Source organism: Salvelinus alpinus, chromosome 1 (assembly GCF_045679555.1).
Source record: "Salvelinus alpinus chromosome 1, SLU_Salpinus.1, whole genome shotgun sequence".
In the NCBI taxonomy this organism is placed as follows: domain Eukaryota; kingdom Metazoa; phylum Chordata; class Actinopteri; order Salmoniformes; family Salmonidae; genus Salvelinus; species Salvelinus alpinus.
Window position 1 is genome coordinate 77,968,982 of NC_092086.1, and position 18,679 is coordinate 77,987,660.

General features: G+C 42.1%; 1 protein-coding gene across 2 annotated transcripts in view; it reads left to right on the forward strand.

The window, feature by feature from the left end:
• The window catches only part of LOC139530592 (endothelial cell-selective adhesion molecule-like), a 60,717-nt gene extending 45,028 nt beyond the window's left edge, over positions 1 to 15,689 (forward strand). Inside the window, exons 2-7 of one of the 2 annotated variants that reach the window (XM_071327134.1) lie at positions 3,259 to 3,410; positions 5,150 to 5,351; positions 8,771 to 8,926; positions 10,033 to 10,155; positions 12,463 to 12,592; positions 12,726 to 15,181. In XM_071327134.1, coding sequence (XP_071183235.1) covers positions 3,259 to 3,410; positions 5,150 to 5,351; positions 8,771 to 8,926; positions 10,033 to 10,155; positions 12,463 to 12,592; positions 12,726 to 13,254 — 1,292 coding nt within the window. In that variant the 3' untranslated portion in view covers positions 13,255 to 15,181. Of the gene's footprint in view, positions 1 to 3,258; positions 3,411 to 5,149; positions 5,352 to 8,770; positions 8,927 to 10,032; positions 10,156 to 12,462; positions 12,593 to 12,725 lie in introns of both variants that reach the window. The other variant, XM_071327140.1, reaches the window with a different exon arrangement.
• Positions 15,690 to 18,679: the final 2,990 nt, after the last annotated feature.

Here is an 18,679-nt window from a genome sequence, read left to right on the forward strand (position 1 = left end):
CTCCCTTGGCTGAGAAGCGAGCCCACTCCCTTGGCTGAGAAGCAACCCCACACATGAATGGTCTCAAGATGCTTTACTGTTGGCATGACACAGGACTGATGGTAGCCCTCACCTTGTCTTCTCCAGACAAGCTTTTTTCCGGATGCCCAAACAATCAGAAAGGGGATTCATAAAAGAAAATGACTTTACCCCAGTCCTCAGCAGTCCAATCCCTGTACCTTTTGCAGAATATCAGTCTGTCCCTGATTTGTTTTTCCTGGAGAGAAGTGGCTTCTTTGCTGCTCTTCTTGACACCAGGCCATCCTCAAAGTCTTCGCCTCACTGTGCGTGCAAATGCACTCACACCTGCCTGCTGCCATTCCTGAGCAAGCTCTGTACTGGTGGTTCCCCAATCTTGCAGCTGAATCAACTTTAGGAGACGGTCCTGGCGCTTGCTAGACTTTCTTGGGCGCCCTGAAACCTTCGTCACAACAATTGAACCGCTCTCCTTGAAGTTTTTGATGATCCGATAAATGGTTGATTTAGGTGCAATCTTACTGGCAGCAATATCCTTACCTGTGAAGCCCTTTATGTGCAAAGCAATGATGACGGCACGTGTTTCCTTGCAGGTAACCATGTTTAACAGAGGAAGAATGATTCCAAGCACCACCATGCTTTTGAAGCTTCCAGTCTGTTATTCAGACTCAATCAGCATTACAGAGTGATCTCCAGCCTTGTCCTCGTCAACACTCACACCTGTATTAACGAGAGAATCACTGACATGTCAGCTGGTCCTTTTGTGGCAGGGCTGAAATGTAGAGGAAATTATTATTTTTTTATTCAGTTAATTTGCATGGCAAAGAGGGACTTTGCAATTAATTGCAATTCATCTGATCACTCTTCATAACATTCTGGAGTATATGCAGATTGCCATCATACAAACTGAGGCAGCAGACTGTGAAAATTAATATTTGTGTCATTCTCAAAACTTTTGGCCACGACTGTACTGGAGATATGCGTTTTTCTACAGTGTATCTTTCAATAGTTACCCATATTACTGGAGCATCAGCTTATTCTTTTTAACTATTTCTATGGCTGATTCATGTCTGCAATTTATGGAAGATGGCAAAACGTTGGAGTTGACAAAAGAGGGCGAAGTCAAAGAGAGGCTGGTGGTTTCCATTTGTGGCAAAGTTTTCCATAAATCAATGCTTATGACAAATCCATCTCCGGGACCAGTCATAGAGCAATCTGGCTAATGTTTTGAATACGGTGTAAAAAAACAACAGCAACAACAAATAACATTAGCTAGCTAGAAAAGGTTAGCAAGATCTAGGTAGGTCGATAAGGTTAGCATGCTAGCTACACTGACAGCTGTCAGTGCCCGATTGTTGTTTATCAACTCCACATGGAAATTCACACACCCAATTCATGAATATGTATAAGTAGTCATCAATATTCTTTGGAGGTGGAACCTACAAGTGCATTGCCTTTCTAGGACAGGAAATTACATCAAAATTGTGGCAGCAACTTCCTCTGGGGGTGGGTCCTTTTAAAGATGATCTCCAGCTTATATATATATATATAACACACAGTTGAAGTCTGAAATTTACATACACTTAGGTTGGAGTCAATAAAAATCATTTTTCAACCACTGCACCAATTTGTTGTTGACAAACTATAGTTTAGGCAAGTCGATTAGGACATCTACTTTGCATGACACAAGTCATTTTTCCAACAATTGTTTACAGACAGATTATTTTACTTATAATTCACTATCACAATTCCAGTGGGTCAGACATGTACATACACTAAGTTGACTGTGCCTTTAAACAACTAGAAAAATTACAGAAAATTGTCATGGCTTTAGAAGCTTTTGATAGGCTAATTGGCATCATTTGAGTCAATTGGAGGTGTACCTGTGGATGTATTTCAAGGCCTACCTTCAAACTCAGTGCCTCTTTGCTTGACATCATGGGAAAGTCAAAAGAAATCAGCCAAGACCTCAGAAAACAATGATAGACCTCCACAAGTCTGGCTCGTCCTTGGGAGCAATTTCCAAACGCCTGAAGGTACCATGTTCATCTGTACAAACAATAGTACGCAAGTATAAACACCATGGGACCACGCAGCCGTCATACCGCTCGGGAAGGAGACGCGTTCTCTCTCCTAGAGATGAACATACTTTGGTGCGAAAAGTGCAAATCAATCCCAGAACAACAGCAAAGGACCTTGTGAAGATGCTGGAGGAAACAGGTACAAAAGTATCTATATCCACAGTAAAACGAGTCCTATATCAACATAACCTGAAAGGCGGCTCAGCAAGGAAGAAGTCACTGCTCCAAAACCGCCATAAAAAAGCCAGACTACGGTTTGCAACTGCACATGGGGACAAAGATCATACTTTTTGGAGAAATATCCTCTGGTCTGATGAAACAAAATATAACTGTTTGTCCATAATGACCATCGTTATGTTTGGAGGAAAAAGGGGGAAGCTTGCAAGCCAAAGAACACCATCCCAACCGTGAAGCACGGGGGTGGCAGTATCATGTTGTGGGAGTGCTTTGCTGCAGGAGGGACTGGTGCACTTCACAAAATAGATGACATCATGAGGATGGAACATTATGTGGATATATTGAAGCAACATCTCAAGACATCAGTCAGGAAGTTAAAGCTTGGTTGCAAATGGGTCTTCCAAATGGACAATGACCCCAAGCATACTTCCAAAGTTGTGGCAAAATGGCTTAAGGACAACAAAGTCAAGGTATTAGATTGGCCATCACAGCCCTGACCTCAAACACAATTTGTGGGCAGAACTGAAAAGTGTGTGCGAGCAAGGAGGCCTACAAACCTGACTCAGATACACCAGCTCTGTCAGGAGGAATGGGTTACCCCAAACGTTTGACCGAAGTTGAACAATTTGAAGGCAATGCTACCAAATTGCTACCAAATACTAATTGAGTGTATGTAAACGTCTGATCCACTGGGAATGTGATGAAAGAAATAAAAGCTGAAAGAAATCATTCTCTACTATTATTCTGACATTTCACCTTCTTAAAATAAAGTGGTGATCCTAACTGACCTAAGACAGGGAATTTTTTACTAGGATTAAATGTCAGGAATTGTGAAACTGAGTTTAAATGTATTTGGCTAAGGTGTATGTACACTTCTGACTTCAACTGTATGTGTATGTATAATATAATTATTATATAATTATAATATAATTTGTTGAAAAGTGATATCCAAAGTATAAGTAAAGTACCCCTCTCCCAACTCCAGGTGTGCTGGCCCAGATCCAGATGCCGCAGAGGACCATGGAAGTGATCGAGGGTCAGAAAGTGGTGCTGCAGGCCTGGTACAGCCCCAGCCCCAGCTCCATCCCTGGCAAGAACACCGTTCTCTGGAACTTTGTGGCCAATAACACCCAACTGGTGAGTGTGTTTTAGGATCTGTTTTGTTGTGTGTGGTGCCTCTAGCATCTGTGCTGATCGTCTGACGATTTAAGGGCTGTCCTCACTTGAGATACGTACAGTAACTTGAACTTTTGCACCAAACATTAAGGCAAAGGCATATTTGCTGTGACATCATAAGTCTACAATAAAAGGTACCTGCGTTAGCTCTGCATACCAGTTACATACTTCCTTGTCAGAAGTACTTTGTACATGGAAAGGTTTTTTGGTGTAAAAATTTAACTCATCTGTAATATTGCCTTCTTTTTTTTAAGTCAACTTGAAATGATGAATGTATTCTATTTTGTTAGGTTTTGTTTTAATGTTAAACTCTGACTTCTGTGATACTTCACATCATTTGTCTGAGTATTCAGAAAAATATGTTTATGTTCTGTGCAGTTTTTGCTCAAAAGCTTCCAATGAAAACTGAAAATCTGACTTGCTTGGCCATCTGTGGCTGTAACGTGGAGGATTATTGTCATGAAGGATGTTTGACTGCTGTTATACTGTTAATCTGGCAAAGCTCTTCCTTTGGGAAAACCTCCTAAATGAATCAAATAAAAGGCTTAACACTCCATCTATGCACTGCACTGCATCGCAGTGCTAGCTGCGCCACCAGAGTCTCTGGGTTCACGCCCAGGCTCTGTCGCAGCCGGCCGCAACCGGGAGGTCCGTGGGGCGACGCACAATTGGCATAGCGTCGTCCGGGTTAGGAAGGGTTTGGCCGGTAGGGATATCCTTGTCTCAGTATGTAAAATGTAATAAAATGTATGCACTCTACTGTAAGTCGCTCTGGATAAGAGCGTCTGCTAAATGACTAAAATGTAAATGTAAATGTATTTTACCCTTGCTTGAAAATGCATAAATGTAACATTTCTGAAAATTAGGCCATCAAGTGAAACAATGCTAAACAAATCAAATCAAATGTATTTATATAGCCCTTCTTACATCAGCTGATATCTCAAAGTGCTGTACAGAAACCCAGCCTAAAACCCCAAACAGCAAGCAATGCAGGTGTAGAAGCACGGTGGCTAGGAAAAACTCCCTAGAAAGGCCACTGAACAGAGTTGTGATTTTGTGGTTATTTTGGGTTTAACCCTTTACAAAACAAATTAAGCTGGCGAAAGTGGGCAGTGGGCCATAACTGTCATCTGACTTCTTCCCCAAAACTTACATCCACAGACAATGTTATCTAATGACCTATGTGGGTTTATTCTGTATGTTTGCTTATTCCAGATTATCCTACCATAGTATACAGATGGACCAAGTCCCAAAGGGGATCAAACAAACACAAAAAGTCCACTACAGTAGCATTCACCAGCAGTTGATTGGGAGATGGCAGTTGTTGGCCTTGAGATGGCAAGCTGCTTTGGCTAAAGGCCCAGTCATGGGGTGGTAGTCTGACATAACTAGAGAACCCTTATCTCAACTCTGAATTGGCCCGTTAGTCTTTAGCTCCAAAGGCCTTGTTTGCATAAAGGTCTATATGATTTGAAAGAATGTGGTTTTGTTATTATCTTCTAATCTTTTTGTCATATTTTAAAGTACTCTAATTATATTCCTACTCAATGCACTTTTCATGGCTCTATTAAGAACATAACATCAGCTAAGAGAACATCTTGTTAATGGCAGATGGTGTAAAATTAAGAAAAGGACAGGATTTTCGAGGGAGCTTTGCAACAATCTTCATGGCTCTTGTCCCCACCATCCACCCCACACAGATCATCTCGTACACCCCAGACTCGATCAGTTTTGGCAGCCCCCAGTTCGGGGAGCGCGTGGGCTTCACGGCCACCATGCCCTCGGCCAACCTGTCCCTGTACATCAACAACACGCAGGAGTCGGACTCAGGACGCTACCTCTGCCAGGTCATCATCCCCGGGGCCCAGGGCCTGACTGGAGAACTTAGCCTCAACGTCAATGGTAAGGACAAGGAGACCCCTTATGTAGTTCATGTAGTCATACAGCATGCCATCTGTGTATTCTTTATAAGAGCTGTATATGTAGAATGAGGCAATCATGTACATACAGTGCATTCTGAAAGTATTCAGACCGTTGTACTTTTTCCGCATTTTGTTACGTTACAGCCTTATTCTAAAATGGATTAAATAAAAACATCATCAATCTACACACAATACCCCATAATGACATAGCAAAAACTGTTTTTTTTCTTTTTTGCGAAATATGTAAATGTGATATTTCACTTTAAGTATTCAGACCCTTTACTCAGTACTTTGTTGAAGCATCTTACAGCAGCGATTACAGCCTTGAGTATGACGCTACAAGCTTGGCACACCTGTATTTGCGGAGTTTTTCCCATTCTTCTCTGCACATCCTCTCAAGCTCTGTCAGGTTGAATGGGGAGTGTCGCTGCACAGCTTTTTTCAGGTCTCCAAAGATGTTCGATCAGGTTCTGTGAGAGAAGAATGGGAGAAACTCCCCAAATAGAGGTGTACCAAGCTTGTAGCATCATACCCAAGAAGACTTGTGGCTGTAATCGCTGCCAAAGGGCTGGGCCACTCCAAGACATTCAGAGACTTGTCCCAAAGCCACTCCTGCATTGTCTTGACTGTGTGCTTAGGGTTGTTGTCCTGTTGGAAGGTGAACCGTCAGTCTGAGAACCTGCTCCAGTGTGCTCAGGACTTCATCAAGGATCCCTCTGTACTTTGCTCCGTTCATCTTTCTCTCTATCCTGACTAGTCTCCCAGTCCCTGCCACTGAAAAACATCCACTTAGGATGATGCATCCACCACCATGCTTTACCGTAGGGATGGTGCCAGGTTTCCTCCAGATGTGACGCTTGGAATTCAGGCCAAAGATTTACATTTTGGTTTCATCAGACCAGAGAATCTTGTTTCTCATGGTCAGAGTATTTTAAGTGCATTTTGGCAAACTCGAAGCAGGCTGTCGTACCTTTTACTGAGGAGTGGGTTCCGTCTGGCCACTATACCATAATGGCCTGATTGGTGGAGTGCTGCAGGGATGGTTGTAATTCTGGAAAGTTCTCCCATCTCCACAGAGGAACTCTGGCGCTCTGTCAGTCACCACCGGGTTCTTGGTCACCTCCCTGACCAAGGCCCTTCTTCCATTTAAGAATGATGGAGGGCACTTTGTTCTTGGGGATCTTCAATGCTGCAGACATGTTATTGGTACCCTTCCCCAGATCGGTGCCTCTACACAATCCTGTCTTGGAGCTCTACAGACAATTCTTTCGACCTCATGGTGTGGTTTTTACTTTGACATGCACTGTCAACTGTGGGACCTTATATAGACAGGTGTGTGCCTTTCCAAATCATGCCCAATCAATTGAATTTACCAAAGGTGGACTCCCAAGTTTTAGAAACATCTCAAGAATGATCAATGGGAACAGGATGCACCTGAGCTCAATTTTGAGTTTCATAGCAGTGTCTGAATACTTACAGTACCAGTCAAAAGTTTGGACACACCTACTCATTCAATGTTTTTTTCTTTATTTTGACTAATTGTAGATTGTAGAATAATAGTGAAGACATCAAAACTATGAAATAACACATTTGGAATCATGTAGTAACCAAAATATATTTCCAGACACTTTGCATTCTCTCAACCAGCTTATGCTTTTCCAACAGTCATGGAGTTCTCACAAATGTTAAGCACTTGTTGGCTGCTTTTCCTTCACTCTGCGATCCATCTTATCCCAAACCATCTTATCCCAAACCATCTCAATTGGTTTGAGGTTGGGTGATTGTGGAGGCCAGGTCATCTGATGCAGCACTCCGTAACTCTCCTCCTTGGTCAAATAGCCCTTACTCAGCCTGGGGGTGTGTTTTGGGTCATTGTCCTGTTGAAAAACAAATGATAGTCCCACTAAGCGCAAACCAGATGGGATGGCGTGTTGCTGCAGAATGCTATGGTAGCCAAGTGGGCCTTGAATTCTAAATAAATCAGACAGTGTCACCAGCAAAGCACCATCACACCTCCTTCCCTATGTTTCACGGTGGGAACCACACATGAGGAGAATATCTGTTAATATACTTTGCGTCTCACAAAGAAACAGCGGTTGGAAACAAAAATCTCATTTAGACTCATCAGACCAAAGGAGAGATTTCCACCGGTCTAATGTCCATTGCTCATGTTTCTTGGCCCAAGCAAGTCTCTTCTTCTTATTGGTGTCCTTTAGTAGTGGTTTCTTTGCAGCAATTCGACCATGAAGGCCTGATTCACACAGTCTCCTCTGAACAGTTGATGTTGAGATGTGTCTGTTACTTGTACTCTGGTAAGCATTTATTTGGGCTGCAATTTCCGAGGCTGGTAACTCTAATGAACTTGTCCTCTGCAACAGAGGTAACTCTTGGTCTTCCTTTCCTGTGGCGGTCCTCATGAGAGACAGTTTCATCATAGCGCTTGATGGTTTTTGCATCTGCACTTGAAGAAACTTTCAAAATTCTTGACATTTTCCTGATTGACTGACCTAGATGTCTTAAAGTAATGATGGACTGTCATTTCTCTTTGCTTATTTGAGCTGTTCTTGCCATAATATGGACTTTTTTACCAAATAGGTCTATCTTCTGTATACCCCCCTCCTTGTCACAACACAACTGATTGGCTCAAACGCATTAAAAAGGAAAGAAATTCCGCAAATCAACTTTTAACAAGGCACACCTGCTAATTGAAATGCATTCCAGGTGACTGCCTAATGAAGCTGGTTGAGAGAATGCCAAGAATGTGCAAAGATGTCATCAAGGCAAAGGGTGGCTACTTAAGTATCTCAAATATGAAATATATTTTGATTACTACATGATTGGTTACTACATGATTCCATATGTGTTATTTCATAGTTTTTTGATGTCTTCACTATTATTCTACAATGTAGACAAAAATAAAGCATAAAGAAAAACCCTGGAATGAGTAGGTATGTCCAAATTTTGACCGGTATTGTATGTAAATAAGGAATTTCTGGGTGGGTTTTCACGAAAAAAACGTTTTTTGCGTTGCGATTTTGGGGTTGTGTGTGTGTGTAGATTGGTGAGAAATGTTTTTATTTTTTAATTTTTTATGTAATCCATTTTAGAATAAGGCTGTAACGTAACAAATGTGGAAAAAGGGAAGGGGTGCACACAGGTGCGCGCACACTTACAGATGTGCTGTACTTGCAGTTATACCCACATATATAGTACATGCGCACCACATACCTGTACACACATGTTCCTGCATGTATCTTAATACAAAAAGTTTGTCAGTTTGCCACTACCCTAAATCCTAAACATTATTTTATCTGTTATTATTCAAATACTGTCTCTAACTCAGCATCTCATCACAAATGGTCAACTAACTTTCTCTTAAACCTCTCTCCTTTGTCTCAGTCCCTCCTGCTGTCCCAGAGTGCTCTCTGTCAGGGAAGCCAGTTCTGAAGGGCAACGTCACACTAAGCTGCAAGTCTAAGTCAGGAAAGCCCATCCCAATGTACAAGTGGAAGAAGACCAGCCCCCCGTCCGAGGTCTTCTTCTCTCCCATGCTCAGTGAGTAACTACCTGCTGCCTGACATCTGGAACATGGTGGTCTAGCTTTATTAACCAACATCCTAAGAATTTTTCGGGGGTTACTATGAAATAGTGTATTTATTGTAATTGTCCTGTATTTCAGCTAGAGCGTGCTCTATTTCTACAATTTGATGAGAATAAGAACTTTGAGAGTACTGTAATAGTATGTAGTTCAGCCAAGTTGTTGTAAGCACCTAATGTGAGTTGTTCTGGATTAGAAAGGTACTGTATCTACAATAAGCAAATGGAATGACAAAGCAGAGGGTATAACTTTGCCAGAGGTTTTGGAAAGTGAAATGTGAATTGAGACAATCCGGTCTCACTTTACATGATGTGTCCTAAAGTTACAGGTGCTAGGTAATGAGTTTAACCGCATCCAGGTATAACAATTGTGTGAGTTATTTCAATCTGTATTTAGTAATACACTACATGCGTATGTGGCTAACATGTATCTATGTGGATTTAAGGACACAATGTAAAATGGCACAGGCAATCAAAAGGATGGTGAATAAACACATCTCTGAGTTTCTTTTGGTATGCCTGTGTCATTGTTCTGTTCTGACTTGGAGATTTAGCGGCTAATCTGTTTGGAACAAGATTAAAGCACAGATGAGGTTGAATCCTCATTTGACTCTCCTCAAATGCACTCGTTTGAACCTCTCTTCCAAACGCATAGTCAGTGTTCCCATAGTTAGATCAATTATTTCCTCTCCTTTATGGTATGCAATAATTAGATGGGTATCCCACATTGTTTGGTACATTTTATTTTCTGGTTAGTAGGGATTTAATTTATGAGGAATTTCATATGACCAATGCACGGTGTCCATATAAGGACAGCCACAGTCTCTCAGTAGGACTGACAATGCTGTCCTAATATGGACACTGTATAAGTTTATATCTCTGTCTGTCTGTCTGTGTGTGTGTGTGTGTGTGTGTGTGTGTGTGTGTGTGTGTGTGTGTGTGTGTGTGTGTGTGTGTGTGTGTGTGTGTGTGTGTGTGTGTGTGTGTGTGTGTGTGTGTGTGTGTGTGTGTGTGTGTGTGTGTGTGTGTGTGTGTGTGTGTGTGTGTGTGTGTGTGCATTACAGATGAAAAAACGGGCACGCTGAAGCTGAGCAACTTGAGCAGCAGCATGTCGGGGAAGTACGTTTGTACGGCCAGCAACACCGCTGGCAATGACAGCTGCTACATCAACCTGGAGGTCATTACCTGTACGTACTGAAGTACCCACATGACTCACTATACACTATATGGACCAGTCAGAATGTAGAGAAATGTGCTTCCTAATATTGTTGACTCCTGGTACGTGAAATGGCTTAGAAAACCAGAGCATGCAGATATCCAGAGCAAGTAATTAAGAATGAATTTTAATCGGGACTGATGCACTGCCCTTCACTTAAATGTGCATTCCTCTAAAAAGGGTGTAATGCACATTTCACGCTTATAATTTTTTTTTATTTATTTATATATATATATATACACTGCTCAAAAAAATAAAGGGAACACTAAAATAACACATCCTAGATCTGAATGAAATATTCTTATTAAATACTTTTTTCTTTACATAGTTGAATGTGCTGACAACAAAATCACACAAAAATTACCAATGGAAATCAAATTTATCAACACATGGAGGTCTGGATTTGGAGTCACACTCAAAATTAGTGGAAAACCACACTACAGACTGATCCAACTTTGATGTGATGTCCTTAAAACAAGTCAAAATGAGGCTCAGTAGTGTGTGTGGCCTCCACGTGCCTGTATGACCTCCCTACAACGCCTGGGCATGCTCCTGATACAACTCCTGGACAGTCTGTGGTGCAACGTGGCGTTGGTGGATGGAGCGAGACATGATGTCCCAGATGTGCTCAATTGGATTCAGGTCTGGGGAACGGGCGGGCCAGTCCATAGCATCAATGCCTTCCTCTTGCAGGAACTACTGACACACTCCAGCCACATGAGGTCTAGCATTGTCTTGCATTAGGAGGAACCCAGGGCCAACCGCACCAGCATATGGTCTCACAAGGGTTCTGAGGATCTCATCTCGGTACCTAATGGCAGTCAGGCTACCTCTGGCGAGCACATGGAGGGCTGTGCGGCCCCACAAAGAAATGCCACCCCACACCATGACTGACCCACCGCCAAACCGGTCATGCTGGAGGATGTTGCAGGCAGCAGAAGGTTCTCCACGGCGTCTCCAGACTCTGTCACGTCTGTCACATGTGCTCAGTGTGAACCTGCTTTCATCTGTGAAGAGCACAGAGCGCCAGTGGCGAATTTGCCACTCTTGGTGTTCTCTGGCAAATGCCAAACGTCTTGCACGGTGTTGGGCTGTAAGCACAACCCCCACCTGTGGACGTCGGGCCCCTCATACCACCCTCATGGAGTCTGTTTATGACCGTTTGAGCAGACACATGCACATTTGTGGCCTGCTGGAGGTCAATTTGCAGGGCTCTGGCAGTGCTCCTCCTTGCACAAAGGCGGAGGTAGCGGTCCTGCTGCTGGGTTGTTGCCCTCTTACGGCCTCCTCCACGTCTCCTGATGTACTGGCCTGTCTCCTGGTAGCGCCTCCATGCTCTGGACACTACGCTGACAGACACAGCAAACCTTCTTGCCACAGCTCGCATTGATGTGCCATCCTGGATGAGCTGCACTACCTGAGCCACTTGTGTGGGTTGTAGACTCCGTCTCATGCTACCACTAGAGTGAAAGCACCGGCAGCATTCAAAAGTGACCAAAACATCAGCCAGGAAGCATAGGAACTGAGAAGTGGTCTGTGGTCACCACCTGCAGAACCACTCCTTTATTGGGGGTGTCTTGCTAATTGCCTATAATTTCCACCTGTTGTCTATTTCATTTGCACAACAGCATGTGAAATTTATTGTCAATCAGTGTTGCTTCCTAAGTGGACAGTTTGATTTCACAGAAGTGTGATTGACTTGGAGTTACATTGTGTTGTTTAAGTGTTCCCTTTATTTTTTGAGCAGTGTATTTTTTATATCTATAGTTTTGTTGAAATTTCTGCACTCGGTAGCTAAGTCATCTCTCTCTCTCATCTAGGACCCACTAAAGTTTATTTCCTCAAAAAGTGGTCTGGTAGACTCTAAATTAGATGCAATAAAGCTTATTTTTTTTAAAAGGAAACATCAATTTGGTGGAAAAGGCAATGCAGGGATGCTGTTCTGTTAAATAAATTCATAGAAATTTAATGAGGTTTAATAGCCTTTTTTGTATGTATGTTCTTTGTGTCTTTAGACTTCCACAAAGAAGTAAACTCTGCCTAGTCCTTTAAAAACACTGAACAGTCACAGGCTGCTGTTCTTGCACTGTTGGGGGAAGAGAGCTGAGTAGAGTTCATGTAAAAACAGAACTAATGTACAAAAACATGACACTACAGTAGTTTTATTATCGTTTCAACCACAAAGGCTCTTGATCCGGCTAAAGTTGTTATTTACCCTGGAGAGTGACGGTACTATTCCACAGATCTGTAGTGCAAATGTGTATGTGTGTTTCCCCAGCGACTAATGCAGGGATGATTGCTGGAGCCACGGTGGGCTCTGTGTTGGTCTTCATATTCATCATCCTCTTCCTCGTCTACCTTCTGAGGCGAAAGAGAGACTATGAAGAGGAACGGGCCAACGACATCAAGTTAGACTCCCTTTCACAATATTTCTGTGTTGCATGCGTTCATGTGCCCAAATGCATGTCAGCCAGTCTCTCACCCCTTCTCCCTTGCTCCCTCTCTCTTTCCCTCCTCTCTTTTTCCCCTCTTCATCCCCAGGGAGGACGCTCAGGCGCCCAAGCGCATCTCGTGGGCCAAGAGCGCCGGCTCAGGATCGGACGTGGTCTCCAAGAACGGCACACTCTCCTCCATCACCACCACTGCCAACAGGCCCCACCAGAGGGAGCCCTCGTCCCAGCACCACCACCACAACCACCACCTCCAGCATTATCCCCAACGCCCTCCCTCTGACACAGCCTCCATCATCACAGCCACAGGCAGCGTCTCTGGCTACCGCGCTGGACCACGCCACGGAGCATCCACCCACGGCCATGCTGTGCCGGACTACGGCTACAACGTGGCTACACCCCTGCCCCGTGTTCAACTGGCTAATTCTGCAGCATCCAGTGCCAACGGTAGCCCCATGCCCAGAACCAAGCACCCACAGTCCTATACCCAGCCCCAGGCAGCACCTGCTTCCCCGCGCCCACCACCTCTGCCCACCATTGTGACTGCGTCCAACATCTCCCGCATGGGAGGGGTGCCCATCATGGTGCCAGCTCAGAACCAGGCTGGCTCGCTGGTGTAACGCCAGTCTGCCATGGTGCATTGTCCCTTTACCCTTCAACGCTGTACTTACACACGTAGATTTTCAAAAGGAAAAGATTCAACTGCCACTAAGATATGTCTAACTCGAGCATTAAAGCTTGAATTGGCCTTCGAGAAGCTGGGGCATTTGATCCGGTCAAAATGCAGTGAGATCATTAGTAAGACCTTAAAAGAGATGGACTGTGTTGCTACATAAGGCAGTTTTATTTAATTAAGTATATGGAAATATTTTTTTTTTTTACACTTTTTATACTCAGTTTGTATGCTAAGGATGCATAGATCTGGATTTCATACATTTGTGCAGTATCTTTTTTTAAATTATTATTGTACTATCAATCAATGTATTTTTTACAAAGTTTTCCAATGCAACTTTTTTCGTGGTTGTATTTACTCTATCTACCACGTCCTATGAAGGCCATTCGATGACATCACTTTAAAAATGGGGACAAGATGTCATGACACCCACTGGTCAATGCGTGTGTGTTGCCTGTGTATTACAGCAAGAACAGTCAATGCGTGTGTGTTGCCTGTGTATTACAGCAAGAACAGTCAATGCGTGGATCCCACTGATGTTTTACTTTATGCATTACGCAGAGATTGTATCGATATGACAACTGTAGATTAGGACCAAATATATAAATATATGTTTAATTGTCACATACACGGATAGGTGCAGTGAAATGTGTTTTACAGGGTCAGCAATAGTAGTGCTGCACCCCTGGAGCAAATTAGGGTTATGTGCCTTGCTCAAGGGCACATTGACAGATTTTCACCTTGTTGGCTGGGGTATTCGAACGCTTTAAGCGCTAGGCTACCTGCCGCCCTGTGCTTCAAACCAAATTTGCATATATTATTAATTTTATTCTCAAATATGGTGGACTACTGCTGAATACCTGTCTAGCCACATGCAGTTAAGAAAGTTTAAAAAAAGACTGGGCATACTAGAATGATATTTTCTGCAACATTTTCTAAATCCTAGGTAATTGTTGCCTTTTCATGTACCTTGTATAAAACTTCATGCCAATGCTCTTTAGACACAGCGCTTAAAACATTACTATTTTACTGCATAGGAATAGCTTATAGTATAAAATACAATTTGACACATTTTGTCAATTACATTTGAATTTATCGGCTAAGATAGTGGTTATATATGGTTCCACCATTGAGTTGTAATGATTTTTGGTTGCTCTCCACAAGGAAATTGTAAATAAGATATTTACTATTTTTCTTTCGATTGTATTTGAGGCTATTCGTTGAATCGTATGTGACGGACTGGGTACAAAACCAAAGAGGTTTCAACTTGTCAACATCCCAAGCTGATGACAAATATATTAATGGACAATAGACCCAAAAGGTGTCACATCAAATGAGTCTAAGATGAGGCATAAAAGATACAAGGCATAAAACAATTACAAAGTGATTTTGGCTATGTCACTGATCAAACTACCCTTGAGTCAATCTGGACTTCTTTTGATAGCATTTACTTTGGCAAAACTCTACTGTCCAATTTTTACCCTTAGTCTTGATGGCTCTATTCAGACATGTCTGTGTGTAGCAAGGTAATATTGTTCTGCTAGGTTATGAACAAGATATTTGTAGTAGATCCAAGAAACAAAGCGTGGCACACGACTACCCATTAAATATGAAGTGGAGGTTTGTGTCACTTTAAATCCGGGGACTGGTTCATATTAATGGCTGGAGTTAAATGAATAGAACAGCTTAAATGAAGCATGTAGGTTTTCCTTCTAAGCCTATCCTCAACCTCTGTATCACTGGAGAATAGCTATTGCCAGTACACTGGAGCAGAGAGACACTGTTGGAGCTAGGAACACAAGCATTTCACTACACCTGCAATAACATCTGATAAACATGTGTATGCGACCAATAAAATTTGATTTGATGTAAGACACCGTCTTATGTCCGTTTTATGCGCACAGAAGGTCAGACAGGAAGAAAAGCCAAATGCTAAAAAGGATTAGCCACGACATCGTAGAGGATGTGACAATTTTTGTTGTATAGCTCCGACTCAAAATAACATATAGGTTGTGACATACTTGTATGTGTAGTGGTATTCAATGGCAAATGCTTTTGCTGTTTTAAAGATGGAAAAATATGAAACAATGTTCAAGACTGGCCTTTTGTGATACTGTAATGTATATGCATTATGTAATACAGGGATAGAATTACAAAACAAACACAAAATGATAACATTGAATATCACAGAACATCTTATAAATACTAGTAATCGATTAGTTATAACTGATAATGGAACGTAGACACACTGATGGCTGTTGTGCTAATGTATGTATATATGCTCAACCATAGACAACTATGTACAGTGTTTAAGTTTCTTCAACTTATGTATATTGAAAATACTCTATCAATATTTTTAATTAAAAGATGAATGGTTGTAAAGGTGTATAATTGATTTATTTTACCACCTGGAGAAAGCATTACACCTGTATGATCCAATAACCAATATCTCAGACCGGATGAGTAACAATGAATGTGTGAAGGCCTACGACATTATGGGCCATATCTTAAATGAACTTGTCATCAGTGCATTATTATGTTAAGAAAAAAGGTTGTTTAGATTTCTCTTTTTGATGATGTCGCCACCCTGTGGCCTAAATATAACATTGCAGTTTGCATTCACTCCTGCCGTCTATGGGTTGTGAAGATTATTGCATACAAAAATGGGGGAAAGACACGCAGTATATGGATTCCAAGATATGAAAACGTACTGAAATGGATCCAAATGTAACACTCAGGACCAGTTTCCTCAGTTGAAAGAGTTTTCTAGTCCAGGACTAATCTGTCTGGGAGGCTGATCCTTCTCACTGGGCACACCAAGTCATTTCAATGTGGATATTTAGGTCATATTTGATTGAGACATTGAGCAATAACATTACAACCTATATTCACCCACTCAAAAAGAAAGCCAAAAGTTTGTTGAATTTTCAATGTGTTATAGCAATGCTTTCAACCATCTAAACGCAGAACTAAATTCCAATTGAAAAACAATGTCATAGTTTTGGTTTGGTTGTCACCCAAATGTCTATCACTGTGCCTTCAACCATTTTAAAGCGCAGCAAAATTCAAATGAGAATACGAAGTCAGATTATTTATACAACAGATAAATGTGTTATCACTGTGCTTCATCAAATTACCTGCATTGCAGTTGAGATTACATGAAAGTACATGGTGCAAGTGCTCAATGACATTCTGCGCAGATTATTACCGCAATTGTGAAGTTCTCCACAAACCTGCGACCAAGGCCTGTGTTACGGGTGGGATTTAGGGGGCCTGGCTCGCCCTACCAAAACCTTGCCCGTCCAAATAAGGTATTGAAATGTTGATCATTTATTTGAGCGAGACACGTGCCGACACTCATAAATCTCATATAAAGCATCGGAGCGATAGAAACCGCTCCACTCTGTCTCAGCATGGGTAGACCATGTATCTGATGATGTCTAAACAAAAAAAATATGGCATCTCATACTATTTCTGTCCAGACAGCATCAGATCCATGGGCTAGATATAGTAAAACAGAGGAGCCATGTATTGCTCGCTCAGATGCTTTCTCCGGTGAGATAGTTTCAGCAGAGAGGAAGAGGTGACCGAGAGGGCTCACTAGCCAAAATCTGTCCAGAATAAGCCCAATGCATTTCTATGGGCTTAATACGCAGACCTAAACTTGTCGCCTGCCTTCCCGCCTTCGGGGCAACTACTCCTATTGTTAGGGCAGAGACATGAGCATCTCGTCATTATATACAGATCTCTGGTTTCAGCCATTTGCAAATTGGAAAGGAAAGTGGGGGAGTCCACGGTTCAGATGCTGGCTTTCCCTAAAGTAAATTGATGTTTTACCAAATTGATATAATTACTCGTCTTTGATCATATTACTCCCGTGCTAGCCTCTCTAAGCTGGCTTCTTGTTAAGGCAAGGGCTGCTTTCAAGGTTTTACTGCTAACCTACAAAGCATTACATGGGCTTTCTCCTACCTATCTTTCCGATTTGGTCCTGCCGTACATACCTACACGTATGCTACGGTCACAAGACGCAGGCCTCCTTATTGACCCTAGAATTTCTAAGCAAACAGCTGGAGGCAGGGCTTTCACCTATAGAGCTCCATTTTTATGGAATGGTCTGCCTATCCATGTGAGAGACACAGCCTCGGTCTCAACCTTTAAGTCTTTATTGAAGACTCATCCCTTCAGTAGGTCCTATGATTGAGTGTAGTCTGGCCCAGGAGTGTGAAGGTGAACGGAAAGGCACTGGAGCAAATAGCGGTTGCTAGAGATCACAGGAGGCTGGTTGCACCTTAATTTGGAACGGAATAAATTAAATGGTATTGAACACGTTTCCACGTCTTGTTTTTATAAGAAACATTGTTGGAAATTCCAAACTGTTTGCATAGCCAAGTTAAGCCAATTTACATGCAGCACTGACACACACACACACCCCACCAGACCTGCCACCAGGGGTCTTTTCACCGTCCCCATGTCCAGAACAAATTCAAGGAAACGTACAGTATTATACCGTCATAAGTGCATGGAACTCCCATCTTATATAGCGCAAGTGAACAGCAAACCTTGTTTCAAAAAACAAATAAAGTTACACCTTACGTAACTACGCCTCTACCCCATGTGACCTATTTGTTGTAAGTACTAAAATGTATGTGTAGCTGATAGGTGCACACACACACACTACATGTTCATGTTTTAAATGTACTGTATGTAAATTGTAAAGTATTTTGTCTGTAATGTCTTTTTTGTTATGTCGGACCCCTGTAAGACTAGCTGTCACCATTGGCGTCGGCTAATGGGGATCCTAAGAAATCAAATCACATCAAACATATGGTTTCCATGTGTTTGATACCATTCCATTTACTCCATTCCAGCCCTTATGAGCCGTCCTCCCCTAAACAGCCTCCTGTACTAGACACAGCTCAAGTCAAGACAGAAAGGCAGTGGTGTATTCATGGATGCCAAGAGAAGCCAGGCTTCCCCCAAATCTAAGTCATTTTTGGTTGAGATGGAGATGTGAATCCAACACATAAATTATTAATTTGTAGACAAACTGAAATTAAAGCCATAGGCTAACTAAGTCAGTGGCACAGATGGAACTATCCAAACAGAAGATACAGTATATCTCCTTCAAATGTTGATATTTGGTTGCGTTGACATCCAAACACAATTCAATGTCACTAAATATCATTACATTTGAAATCAACGAGCTTGAAACCCTAGGCCTATTGTATTGTCTATTTTTAGTTGAATTCTGGGTTGAATTTAAACAACTGTTGATGACTGCAAGTACTATATAGGCCTAAAAGCATAATTGATGATAAATAAGTGTCACATTTCATTTGCTCTTTGGAATGAATTAGCAATTAATTTTT